At 45.3% G+C, this 13,671-nt stretch overlaps 1 protein-coding gene across 1 annotated transcript; it reads right to left on the bottom strand.

Annotated features, from left to right (window-relative positions):
• Window positions 1-1,381: 1,381 nt before the first annotated feature.
• Window positions 1,382-8,490, bottom strand: LOC149307825 (arylacetamide deacetylase-like 4). The gene is made up of 4 exons (XM_089536964.1): window positions 8,314-8,490; window positions 5,808-6,024; window positions 2,762-2,825; window positions 1,382-2,162 (listed from the first exon to the last, which is right to left on the bottom strand). The coding sequence occupies exons 1-4, from the start codon at window positions 8,488-8,490 to the stop codon at window positions 1,382-1,384; spliced, it is 1,239 nt and encodes a 412-aa protein (XP_089393090.1).
• Between the last annotated feature and the right edge of the window lie 5,181 nt (window positions 8,491-13,671).

Genomic DNA, 13,671 nt, shown 5'->3' with positions numbered 1-13,671 from the left:
ACAGTCTTCATTTAACTGCTTTTCATCTTTCGATGATAATTACTGCTTGCAGTTGGATTTTGTTTTCATCTATGGGGCAAGCCACCTTAGGCTTCATGTCAGAAGACCACGAGGATAGACAAGAAACAAACAAACAAACAAACAAACAACATTGTAAGGACAAAGAGTCTTCTTTAACCGTGAAGATTATCCATTTATTATGAGTTTGCTATTGTGGCTTTGCTCACTAGATCACCAGATGCACAAAATATTATCCTCAGATGGTAGTTTAATATAATTATGGGAAGGTTTGGGGTTTTTTTTGTGGATGGGGTTAGGCTGAGGAGATGTTCTTCTCCATGTTCTTCTGGAAAAGTGGTGTTGATGCGGCCTTCTAGCCTCTGACGGTTGCCTTTTAGAAGTGCTCAAGGCACATCAGAAATGCCCAGTGTATATCAAAAAGAGCACATTGAGCACCAGAAATGCCCAGTGCACATTAGAAGTGCCCAGTGTGCATTCAAAAAAACCAATGAACATCAGAAGTGCCCAATGTGCATCAGAAGAGCCGAATGCACATCAGAAGTGCCCAATACATATCAATGCACTCTTGCCAGTGCCCTGATATGCATCTTCACAATTTCACAATGTACTAACAGATTTTATGTTGTGTAGCTAAGGAGTCATAAAGTTACACGACGCTGAGCATGATGTCGCGTCTCAGCAGCACTTATTCCTTTCCCCATGGAGATCGCGATATAGAATCTCAGCATTTATTCCTTTCCCCGCAGAAGGAGGAATTTTAGGTTCTTTGCATACCATAAACCAGGGATGTAGCCAATGGGGGGGGGGGGTCCTTGGGGTCTGGACCCCCTCTTCAGTTAGATAAAATGAATGGTGTGTGCCAACGCGCCGCCACACCCAAGCCCCATTATAATGGTGGCACTTAGTCTGGACCCCCCTTCCCAAAAACCTGGCTATGTCCCTGCATGAACCTCTTTCTCTCTCTCTCGCTTTCTCTCTTTCTCTCATTTTCACACATATAAACACTCAAGCTGATCGCTTTCGCAAATAAGGAGGAGAAGGAAAGGTCTACCTGACTAGGTACCCCCCCCTCCATTCTGTAGAAAACCATCATATATACAGTGGGCCCTCGCCTTACGCGGGGATCCGTTCCGGATCCCGCCGCGTAAGGCGAATTCCGCCTATGCTCAAGCCCCATTATAAACAATGGGGCTCGTGCACGGCAGCGCACGGGGCGCAATGGGCACACACGCCCATTCAATTGAATGGGACGTGCCGCCCTTCCACCCCGTGAGCGCCATGCGGCTTGAGCGCGTATGCTCAAGCCACGTAAGGCGCGGCCAGTTTGACGCGGGCTCGCTGTACCTTGAAAATTAAATGTCTATAAGCTCTTGATGTAACTGACTACGCTGTCGATTCCTTGTTGGCTGAAAGCAAAATTTAGAAACAAGCGATTGAAAAGAAGGAGAACTCCGTGGAAGCCATCTTTGAGGTGACACCAGGAGACTTTGACCCCGTTGTCCTCCAACCTTTTCTTGTACAAAAGGCCATCGTCTCTCAACACGTCGTATTCGCAGGTTAAAATGAAAGTGTCTGGAAGCTGCTGAATGATGGCATCTTCGGCTGTAAGGGGAGATATAGTTGTTCCTGCTATAACTTCCATTAAGCAGTGGATATTGTCCATAGGACAAGTGGATATCTGAAATTCTTGATAGTTGCCTCTCATTTTCAGTTCTTTGGGAACATAGTCTGCGTTTAGCCATTTGTGATACTTCTTTCTCCTGTCCTCGGGGATGTGCGTTTCCGCCAAGGCAAAGTCCAGCGCCGTCAAGTTTTTGGTGATGTACAGAAACAGCATCTGTAGGAAGTCTCTCTGGGAGACAAAGGGGACGAAGCGGTTTTGTTGGTAAGAAAGCAAATTGAAATCCAGGCCCTGGAGGAAAGGGCCAACCAAGATCTGAGCGAGCGGTTTGGGTAGGTCCTTTCTCTTGGTCAGTTCTTGGGCTATGGACGCCGTGATGGTTCCTCCAATGGAGTCACCGCTGAGCACAATAAGAGCGGGATCGACCCCATAGTCTTCTGCGTTCCTCATGAAGTATTCGGTGGCAGTGGTGCAGTCCTCAAACTGCATGGGAAAGAGGTATTCAGGAGCCAGGCGATACCTGCAAAGCCAAAAGCAACCCAATTATATTTGCAACATATTCCAAGGCTACCTCTGCATTCATATCACTTCAGGAAATCCTGAAACCCAACAGTAGAGGACTCAGAAGCTTAGGTCTAATCCGCACTGCAGAAATAATGCAGTTTGACACTCCTCTGACTACAATGGTTCAATGATATGGAATTCTTGGATTTGCAGTTTTGTGAGATGTTTAGCCTTCTCTGTTGTGACACCAGAGTTCCCTCACAGAGAAGGTTAAGTCTCTCAAAATTACAAATCCCAGAATCCCATTGCTTTGAGCCAGGGCAGTTAAAGCAGTGTCAAACTGCACAATTTCTGCACAAATCTACAAATCCCAGACTTCCGGTAAGATGGCGGAATGGTAAGTTGCTAACCACAGTAAACGGGTGGTAAGCGGCACCATTTGTGAGCTAAGTAGCCAGCGAAACCCGAAAATTTGGCTAAGAATCCCCCCGTTAAAGGGGATTCGGACGGGCCCACGGGGGTCCTTACTGAGAGCAGATCAACCCCGATCTTGGTGAGGATCTCACCTTGAGTTATTAAAACAGGTCAAGTTAAAGCAATATGGGGACTACTTACCCAATGGACACAACCACCACATCGCTTTCCCGGACTATATAAGAGCACACCCTTTCGTAAGCATCTGGAATACAAATTATTCAGTGTTCATATCCATATCTTTTTTTTTATTTTGGCTGAGGAATCTGTGTTTTGGACATCAAGCCAGCGTATCGTCAAGGTCTGAACATTGGACGACAACTCTGGAGATCAGGGTTTGAATCCCCGTTCAGGTCGTTTGCAAATTACGGCAACCCTCAGGCGACACTATCCTGGGGTTTTCGTGTCCAGATTTGTTCAGAGGAGGTTTGCCATTGCCTTCATCCGAGGCTGAGAGAGCATGACTTGCCCAAGGTAACCCAGTGGATTTCATGGCTGAGCTGGGGATCAAACCCTGGTCTCTAGAGTTGCAATCCAAGACTCAGACCACCACAAAAGTGTGTCGTCTGTTTGTTTTACAGAGAAGCACATGGCGAAATTAACTGGGATCGGTGCTTTCATTTTGTATTAAGGGAGAACATGGACCAGCCAACATGGCATAGTGGGTTGAGTGTTGGACCGTGACTCTGGAGACCAAGGTTCAATTCCACGCTTGGTCACGAAACCCACTGGGGGATCTTTTGTATTTAATTTTTATATTTATTTGACTTGTGTTGTTTTCTTTCACTGTGGTAACCCGTCCTGATTCTTCGTGAATCGTGATGATCACCACCACCATCATCATCGTCATCATCATCATCATCATTTATCTTGGGCAGATCACACTCTCTCAGCCTCAGAGAAAGGCAAATGGAAACTCCCCCTGAATATAGCTTTCCAAGAAAGCCCCCCAAAAACCTCTTTAGGGTTGCCGTAATTCGGGAACAACTTGAAGACACACAATAATGAGATCAGGAATTGGTTAATAGCAACCACTGAATCCAAGGTCCTAGAGTTGGAAGAGATCCATTCCAATCCCATTCTGCCATGCAGGAAAACACAAGCGAAGCATCCCTCATAGATGGCCATCCAACCGCTGGTTAAAACCTCCAAGGAAGGAGACTCCGGCACACTCCGGGGTCCCATATCCCACTGTCGAAACCCCAGTGGTCAATCCCGCATGTCAGAAATTTCAACTGATCCTAATGGGTACGTATTGTGAAAGCCTGGCAGCATAGCTGTCGCCCAAACTGGGGGTGTAATTATAGCTCCCAGGCCAGGGATCATCAATACGATAAGAGAAATATGATGCGTTTCATGGCTAACCGACCTGCATTCCAAACTTGCCGAGGCATCTCCAAATATATGATTGTGGCTGTTGGAGGTGGAATGAGATGTGTGTGTTGTATGTCTGTGCACCTCCCAGTGGAGAATGAAGTCTGAAATTATAGAAGTTGCCTATAATCTTCCAGTCTGTAATTACAGAAACGAGGCTGGAAGTGACTCCTGACTTTCGAAAGTCCGTTTTATTGGCAAGGATGTGGGAAGGCGCAGCGCTTTGAAGCAGCATCTGACGATAACACATGTTGCCTTAACATGCTGGGGCACTGGGGCGGCCTAAACCCTATTGCTTGCCCTGAATAGCATAGACCTACTAAATAAATTGAATTTATGCATAAGGTGATTCACCATTCAGCTACTGCAATCGAAATTAGACATCTGGATTTGGTGTATATAGCATTTATTTAGATTTTAAATCTTTACAGTGTCATAGTTGGAAGGGACACCCAGCAGAGTAAGCATGAGTGTTGCACTACTTCTTTGGAGACTAGGGTTTGAATCCCGGCTCAGTCATGGAAACCCACTGGGGGATCTTGGGCAAGTTTTAGGGGGCTATCACACTAGTGAGATCCCGCAGGAACACGGGAGTTAAACGCGATGTAACGCAAAGTTAACCCGGGAATGCCCTACATTTATCGCACGACATCGCCATTAACGTGAAATAACGTGAAATTAACCCGAACGCAAAGCGGAGAAAACCAGCAGCTTTTTAAATTCGGAACAAACCGAATCCATTTTGCGTTCGGATTAACTTCGCGTTATTTCGTTTTGGCAGCAATTCAGTGTGATAAACTTCCCGAATTTGCAAGTTCTGTTTAAATTCGAATTTAATTTAAATCGCTTTTAACTCCCGTTTTCACGCAGGATCTTGCCGGTGTGATAAAGCTCATACTCTCTCAGCCTCCCATCTCTGAACAAATCTTGCCAAGGAAATTCTATGATAGATTTGCCTTTGGGTCTCCATAAGTCGGAAACAACCAGAAGGTGCACAACAACAACTACAACAAGGGATCCCAAGGCAAGGCCTATCTAATCCAACCTCTGGCTTTATGGGATACCAAAGCATTACCCCACACCCCACCCCAAAAGATGGCTATCCAACCTCTGTTTTAAGGTCTTCAAAACAGGAGTCTTCACCACTTTCTCAGATAGTCAAGTGCTGATCAGCTCTTACCACCAGATTTTCATTACAGTGCACCCTTTTTTTACGAGGGGGATCCATTCCAGATCCCCCCCCATTAAAAAAACTCGTATGCTCGAGCCCCATTGAAAGTAATGAGGCTCGTGCATGCAGCAGCGGGGCGACAGCATGCGTGCCATGGACACACGCGCCATTAATCTAAATGGGATGCGCCACCCCTTGCGCCCCGCACGCTCCCATGCGGCTTTCAGCATATGCTAAAAGCCGCGTATGAAGTGGGCGCACTGTACATTAAGGTGGTTTATTTTTTTCCTTGGGATTTGAATCCAGCGGTTCATGGTCTAGGATGCATCTACGCTATAGACGTAGTGCATGTAGACATATCCTTGGACACTGTTACTCATTGGGAAAAACAATAAGACTTGGTAAAGTGGAAGGAGTAGGAAAGGATTACAAGTGGATAGACTCCATCGTGGAAGTCATTCCTCTGAGTTTGCAAGACCTTAGCTGTGCCGTTGATATCTGGGTCACTTGGGGGTCTCTTGTTCAAGACAACTTGATGGCCATTGACAACAACAACTCCTCGAAGCATTCCCAGGAAGGATGGCTTTCAGAAAACACCATTCCCTTAAAAAGGATATCCTTGTTTCCAAATGCTTTTCTTACCGATACTTCCAAATGTGCCACCTCCGCCGTGAAATAAGAGGACGCCTTTCCTTTTTTCGGGAGAGGGGATTTTCGGTCGGTAGATCCGCACCGGCACGTTGTCAAAGTATGCGTTCTTGATGGAGACCCTCGGGTCTCGCTTCGATGGGAATCCATCTACAAGGAGCCGCAGGACGGCAAACTGACTGCAGAGACCCATTTTCCACAAAATGTTGCCCTACGTACAAACAGCAAGAGAAGCAAAGCCAGAGATCGATTCAATGTGAAGTGTACCATTCGGCGTGATTTACTAACTCAGTGTGGAGCATTGGTGAGAATCCTAATATCAGAATGGAGAGGAGTCAGCGAAGAGCTTATCCAAACTCTCCATCTCCTTCCGCAGTGGATCCAAAGGCAAATTAATTTCTATTCTCAATCAGCCTGTCATTCCAGTTCTCAGGGAGGAGAAAGGCAAAGCTGTGAAAGTACGTGGGAAGCCGAGATTCATTTTTGGCAGCATTTAAAGCAATGTGTTTAATCCACAGAAGGGTGTGCAGTGCAATCCTATGCATGCCGACTCAGTGCCAGGGAATCCCTTGAAACTTACTACTAGGAGAGGCAATCCCTACTTAGCCCTGCAAACCCATTGTGTAACCTTGAGAAAGTCCCACTCTCTTAGACTTAGGGGAAGATAATGGCAACAGCCCAAGATTTAATCAATCTTACCAAGAAAACCCATTGGATATGGTCAAATTAGAGTCAACTTGGTCATTGGTCAGATTCAGTATGGTCACTGACTGCAATAAAACGATTGATTGATTGATTGATTGATTGATTGAGTCAACTTGAAGGCACATAACAACCACCTATTGATAGTCCCACCTAATGCAACCCCATTGAACCAATGGGATTTCATATCCTCCAACTGTCCCAATTTGGCCGGGACAGCTTTAATGCGTGTTAATAATAATGTAATGTGTGCATTAATAATATTAATAATAATGTAATGTGTGTATTAATAATAACCCTGTCAATAATCTTTGTCCTCTTTGGGTCACACTCTGACCAAAAGCTTCACATGTCCCACTTTTTCACCTGTAGAAATGTTGGAGAGAATGAGATTTTTATGCATGCAGGCGCACTGTTCAACCATTAACACAAGCGTGATTCTAGTCTCTTTGGCCCTAACTGGGATTCAGGATGGATGGGAATGTTTTATTCATTGCATTAAGGTACAGTCTGATGCAATAACATGTCTAGGTGGTTTTTATTGCCATTTTAATTGAGACCGCAATTAACAGTGGCTTCTTTTGCCTCATAAAGAACAGCTGGAAAGGAGTGTAGGATCGCAGGCAGGTTGCTGGCAGCAGACCCACTCCGCCATGGGTGCATCTACACTGTAGAAACGGCGCAATTTGACACCACTTTCAGTGCTATGGAATCCTGGGATTTGTAGTTTAGTAAGTTCTTTTGCCTTCTCTGGCCAAGAGTGCTGGTGCCTGGCCAAACTACACACCCCAGGATTCTGTAGGATGGAGCCATGGCAGTTAAAGTGGTGCCAAACATCATCATTCCTACAGTGTGGATGCACCCAAGAAGTGCAACATTTAAGGAGAAAACATCCTCCACTGAAACAAGTGTGTGTGTGTGTGTGTGTGTGTGTATACACAAACACACATAGCGCGCCCGCGCCATACGCAGGCGTGCCATACACGGTCTTGAACATACGTGCTCAAGCTGTGGGGAGTGCGCGGGGCGGAAGGGGCGGCGCGTCCCATTCAATTGAATGGGGGGGGCGCGCCCATGGCGCCCCGTGCACCGCCATGCCGCCACACCGCCATGCACGAGCCCCATTGTTTCCAATGGTGCTTGAGCATAGGCGGAATTCGCCTTACGCGGCAGGATCCGGAACAGATCCCCGCGTAAGGAAAGGGCTGACTGTATATCGATGGATGGATGCGCACACATCCAAACATGAAAACATCCTCCACTGTTGCCAATGGCGTGAAACAGATCAAGAAGATAGATAGATAGATAGATAGATAGATAGATAGATAGATAGATCACAATGGATGCGCACACATCCATACATGAAAACATTCTCCACTGTTGCCAGTGGCGTGAAACAAGTCAAGAATATATATATATATATATATATATATATATATATATATATATATGGATGCACACACATCAATATATGAAAACAAAATACAAGAGAGTTTATAAACTTGGGATTTAAAATAACTATTATATCCAATATACATTTATCAGAGGTAATTGTCACCTTTACAACTAATGGCTATCTATCTCTGTTATGTACATCTTCCTAATCATTTATATATCACAGTGGAGGTGCCCACATCCGTACATGATGGCTGGTGCCCCGTGGCATTACTTTTCCACACGCACTTGTGCACAAAAATAGACTTGAACATGCACACTTACAAACCATGTGTGCCTGGTTCCTGCACCGTTCCTTTGCCCAGACCTGGACTGTGATGCCAAAATCTCCCAAAAGACTTACCAGAGAATAAGTCATGATGCCCAAAATGTGGAGGATCCTGACCTTCAGAGGCTGGCAAATCCCGGGAGGCATTTCAGTGGTGGAGAAATGGTAATACAGGGCCCATGAGAGCAGCAGGCAAAAAACAACGGCTGCCAGGCTTGCCGCCTGGGACAGGACAACCAAGAGAAACACCATGAGAGCGTCTGGAGCAACGCGTCAAGTGTGTCTCGGCGCGCACAGACGCACAATGGAGAAAGGGTGATATGAGCCATAGATGCTTCCTCCTGGAGGTGGAGCTGCCAAGAAGCAATACTTGCTTGGAGGAGCGTCATCCGGCAACTTTAAGATGCTTCGCCTTTGTGCGTTCCTGGCTTGGCTTCAGATCACACCCATGCCTTGCAATGGTCCCAGTCCATGCCTTTGGCAGTTTTCTCCATTGCAAGGAAGGCGAGGCTTTGTAAGGAAGACTGCATCTACAAGGAATAATAATAGTAATAATGATAATAATATCCACTGTGATATATACATAATTATGAAGAAGTACATAACAGAGACAGCCATTAGTTTGTAAAGGTGACAATTACATCTGATAAATTTATATTGGAAACTCTCTTTGTATTTTGTTTTCATATATAGATGTGTGCACATCCATATATATATATATATATATATATATATATATATATCTTTCACACCATTGGCAACAGTGGAGGATGTTTTCATGTAGGGATGTGTGTGCATTATTATTATTATTAGCCCATCTCTCCCCACGAATCAAGGAAGGTTACAATGAAAGAAATTAAAATGCACGGCACAGAAAAATAATCAATACCTAACCCAATGGAATAATCAGATTAAACAATCCGGACTCTCCCCCCTGGCAACAAGCAAATATCAATCAATACAAAATTGCATATTTAAAATAATTAAATAATTACAAAACAGTTACAAACGGACAACATGGAGTAGGATGACTAAAGGCAGACAGGGATGTAATACTACATCTTTACTTTGAACGCAGGCCTGTTGGAACCTGCGACGTCCCTCTCCTTCCGAAGTGAAAAGGCTTCTCTTCGATGCTGGGCTTTAAGGTGATTTTGCAAAAGCTCCAACCGACTCTGCTGTTTTCGGAAGTCTTTTAAATGTGTGGTTTGACCCCGAATTGGGATTGCAATGGACTCAGGAGGTTCAGGGTTGGAAGGAGGTTGAGTGGTCACTTAGATCACCTAGATCACTTGGTCACTTGGTCACCTGGGTCACCTGATAATTCCTGCCACAGAAAGGTAACTTCCATGTATGTCTTAGCATTTGCAAAAGGTGGTGTTTTTGTCTTGTTGTTGTTTTACATTTGATGTTTGCAGCATACTGGTTTGAGAGTTGGACTGAGTTCGAATCCCGGCTCGGCCGTGAAACCCATTGGTTGACCTTGGGCAAGTCATGCTCTCTCAGCTTCTGAGGAAGACAATGGCGAACCTCCTCTGAACACATCTTGCCAAGAAAACCCTTGGGGTCACCGTAAGTTGGAAATGTCTTGAGGGCACACCACAACAATATGTATGCCTATATATACATGACTTGAAGGTACACCACAACACTATGTATGTCTACATATGTATGTGTGCATATGTTGAGGTCCTCCGTTCCCCAGTTGTGTAGCGCAGTGTGGAAATCTGCAAGCAAAGCCATGTCGCAGGACTGGATCGTGCAGTTGGACAACCTATATTGCGACAACACAATCGCTGTTGCACAACCATTTCTTCTGGGAAAGCCCAGAGGAAAATCAGGAAAATTCAGTAGGAAAAGTGGCGTGGAAAGAAGAGTGTTGCGTTTTGGGTTTTTTTAGGTGAAAAACTGGATTGTGCAACGTTTTTATTTTACAATGACGAATATCATGTTTAAAATGTTGGCGGTGAGACGGGGAGAAAGCTCTCCCCCAAAGATCTTGAAACTTGGTAGAAACGTAAAGGCAACTGTAATTATATTCTGAATAAATTCGATTTAAAACATATCCAAATGATGTAATCTAATCCTACATGCCATTAACCCTTTGTTTGCCTGCAAGAGAGACTACACCCCTCTAATGGGTTTCCCAGATATTGGAAGAGACCGTTATCACCTATACTCAGGGATCTATCCTTGGTTAGATCTTTAATTTAAAGGTCCCTTAGGCTCTCAAGGCTTAGCAGAAGGAACAAAAACTGGAGGGGAAATGTCCCCTTTGTTCTCAGTATGATATGGACAGGGAAAGGCTAGGCAAGCCTGAGAAATAGGAACAGCTACAAAAAATCATCCTAGATAACAAGAAAATTGAAATAGCCAAAGATGTCCCATACCTTGGATCAACCAGAGATGTCCCATACCTTGGATCAACCAGAGATGTCCCATACCTTGGATCAACCAGAGATGTCCCATACCTTGGATCAACCAGAGATTTCCCATACCTTGGATCAACCAGAGATGTCCCATACCTTGGATCAACCAGAGATTTCCCATACCTTGGATCAACCAGAGATGTCCCATACCTTGGATCAACCAGAGATTTCCCATACCTTGGATCAACCAGAGATGTCCCATACCTTGGATCAACCAGAGATTTCCCATACCTTGGATCAACCAGAGATGTCCCATACCTTGGATCAACCAGAGATGTCCCATACCTTGGATCAACCAAAGATTTCCCATACCTTGGATCAACTATTGATCAGAATGGTGACTGTAGTCAAGAAATCAGACTGGAATTGGGAAGGACAGCAATTAAAGGACTGGACAAGACTCTTTCCTGACACTAGTTATTTGGCGGTTCATTTGGAAAGAACCAATTCTGAAGCATGTTCAACATGGGAACGACATGTATCATCCTGGAGGGGAGGGCTAATGGCAGAGAGCTATTTACCATCCCTCCTCTGTTTTTGGGAGACCCACCATTCCCCCACTCTCACAGCGCTGCCTTTGCGCTTGTGGGGTGACCTATGGGCGCATGACTTTTTTAATGAAATAAATTGATAGAAGATTCGATTCATTGATTTCAAAACTTCTTGCAATTACTCAGGTGGCAAGCTGGGTGGTCGGCAACTCAGGGAGGGAACTAGTTGCAAAACCAATGAGTCAAATCTTCTATCGGTTATTTAAATAAAAACATATAGTTCCCAGTTCAGGCTGCCGCTTACAAAACTGATGAGGTGCAGATGATTGACATAGGATCATAGAAATGGAAGAGACCCCAAGGGCCACCCAGTCCAAGCCCATTCTGCCATGCAGGAAATCTAAATCAAAACATCTCTGACAGATGGCCATCCGGCCTCTGTTTAAAGACCTCCAAGGAAGGAGACTCTGAGGAAGGAGTGTGTTCCACTGTCTAACAGCCCTTACTCTCAGGACGTTCCTCCTAACGTTGAGCTGGAATCTCTTTTCCTATAGCTTGCATGCATTGTTTCGTGTTCTAGTCTCTGGAGCAGCAGAAAACAAGCTTGCTCCCTCCTCAATATATGTTTAAGTGAGAATGGGGCCAAAGAAGCCACAGGACCTGAACAGAGCAGTGGAAGACATGAAGTCTTGGAAATGTCTCATCGACAGGGTCACTGAGTTGAAGTCGACTCAAGGGCAGTTAACAACAACAGAGGACATGAAATTCCTGCACCTTCCTCAGTGTTCACTAGGGGGCACCACAGGCCAGAAAAAGCTCTCTCAAGAGGCAGAGAGGGAGTGTTAACTTTGCTCCTAACTGAAAGCCCTGCCCTTCCTCTAGCCTTCTATTGTTGCTCCCCATCCAAACATAAGACAGCTTACCCCTCCATGTCTCCCAAAACTCCATGGTTCAGCATTTCCCTTTCATAGAATCATAGAATTGTAGAGTTGGAAGAGACCGCAAGGGCCATCCAGTCCAACCGCATTCTGCCATGCAGGAACTCTCAATCAAAGCCTTCCTGACAGATGGCCATCCAGCCTCTGTTTAAAGACCTCCAAGGAAGGAGACTCCACCACAATCTCTGAGGAAGGAGTGTGTTCCGCTGTCGAACAGCCCTTACTCTCAGGAAGTTCTTCCTAATGTTGAGATGGAATCTCTTTTCCTGGAGCTTGCATCCATTGCTCCATTGGGTCCTCTTCTCTGGAGCAGCAGAAAACAAGCTTGCTCCCTCCTCAATATGGCATCCCTTCAAATATTTAAACAGGGCTATCATATCACCAGGCTAAACATCCCCAGAACCGTAAGTCCTTCCTCATAGGGCTTCATAGTTTCCAGACCCTTCACCATTTTAGTCGCCCTCCTTTGGACACATGGCTCCAGTTTCTCAATGTCCTTTTTGAAGTGTGGTGCCCAGAACTGGACACAAAGTAGAATAGAGTGGCACTTTTACTTCCTTTGATCTAGACACTATACTTTTATTTATGCAACCTGAAATTGCATTACCCATTTTAGCTGCCGCATCGCACTGTTGACTCATGTTCAATTTGTGGTTTACTTGGACTCCTAGATCCCTTTCACACGTAGAAGTCTTTCCTTAAGCCAGGTGTCCCCCATAATCCTATATCTGTGAATTTCATTGTTCTGCCCTAAGTGCAGTACCTTACATTTCTCCGTGTTGAATTTCATTTTGTTAGCTTTGGCCCAGCTTTCTAGTCTATTCAGGTCATTTTGAATCTTGATCCTGTTCTCTGGAGTATTAGCTACTCCTCCTAATTTGGTCTCATCTGCAAATTTGATAAGTATGCCCCCAATTCTGTCATACAAGTCATTGATAAAGATGTTGAATAGCCCTGGGTCCAGGACAGAGCCCCACTGGACAACCCACTGGTCATAATTTAGAAAAATAGCCTTTTGCAAAGTGTGTGCCGCTGGGAGCAAGGAAATGAAAGGGAAAGTAGCACAAGCAGACACAAATTCTATCTATATACGTATCTACCTGTAGAACTATGCGCATAGATTGTCAAATATATAAACAATTAAAAAATGAAAAGAGAGCTGCCTGGTGCGAGAAAGAGGCTTGTTCCGTTCTGTGGCCTCCCTCTGACCTACCCTGAACATGACCCTTTCTCAGGCACCCCGACTGCCCTTTGCATCCTTCCTCTGGCTCCTTGGCTCCGTCAGTCACCCCAATTATCTGGCATCCCTTCTTTCCCCTGGCTCCTTCCTCCTCCTCCTCCTCCTCCTCCTCCTTCTCCTCCTTTGCCCTGATGAAGGGGAGGGAATGCTCTGCCCACTGCCCTCCCTCTGATCTAAATCCCTCCCATGAACTTGACCCGATCATGATCGGGGACAAGTTCATATTTGCCAAACCCATTAGATACAGCTTTTACTCCGCTTCCAAATGACTCGCGCTAAGGGGCACTTGCCTCGGAATGGGTGTGCAAGCCTCGGATTCACTTGTGGGAGATTTG

The sequence above is a fragment of the Sceloporus occidentalis genome, unplaced genomic scaffold (assembly GCF_023333645.1).
Source record: "Sceloporus occidentalis isolate IW3139 unplaced genomic scaffold, rSceOcc1.0.p SCAF_8, whole genome shotgun sequence".
NCBI classification, from domain to species: domain Eukaryota; kingdom Metazoa; phylum Chordata; class Lepidosauria; order Squamata; family Phrynosomatidae; genus Sceloporus; species Sceloporus occidentalis.
This window is presented reverse-complemented; position numbering and strand designations above follow the sequence as displayed.

What these genes read in the sequence shown, in the direction of transcription:
- LOC149307825 (XM_089536964.1), bottom strand. Translation starts at nt 8,490, where the DNA reads ATGGTGTTTCTCTTGGTTGTCCTGTCCCAGGCGGCAAGCCTGGCAGCC. An exon ending in GCATCATGACTTATTCTCTG is followed by an intron (nt 6,025 to 8,313) that starts GTAAGTCTTTTG and finishes GTTTGTACGTAG; the next exon opens with GGCAACATTTTGTGGAAAAT. An exon ending in TGGCACATTTGGAAGTATCG is followed by an intron (nt 2,826 to 5,807) that starts GTAAGAAAAGCA and finishes TTTGTATTCCAG; the next exon opens with ATGCTTACGAAAGGGTGTGC.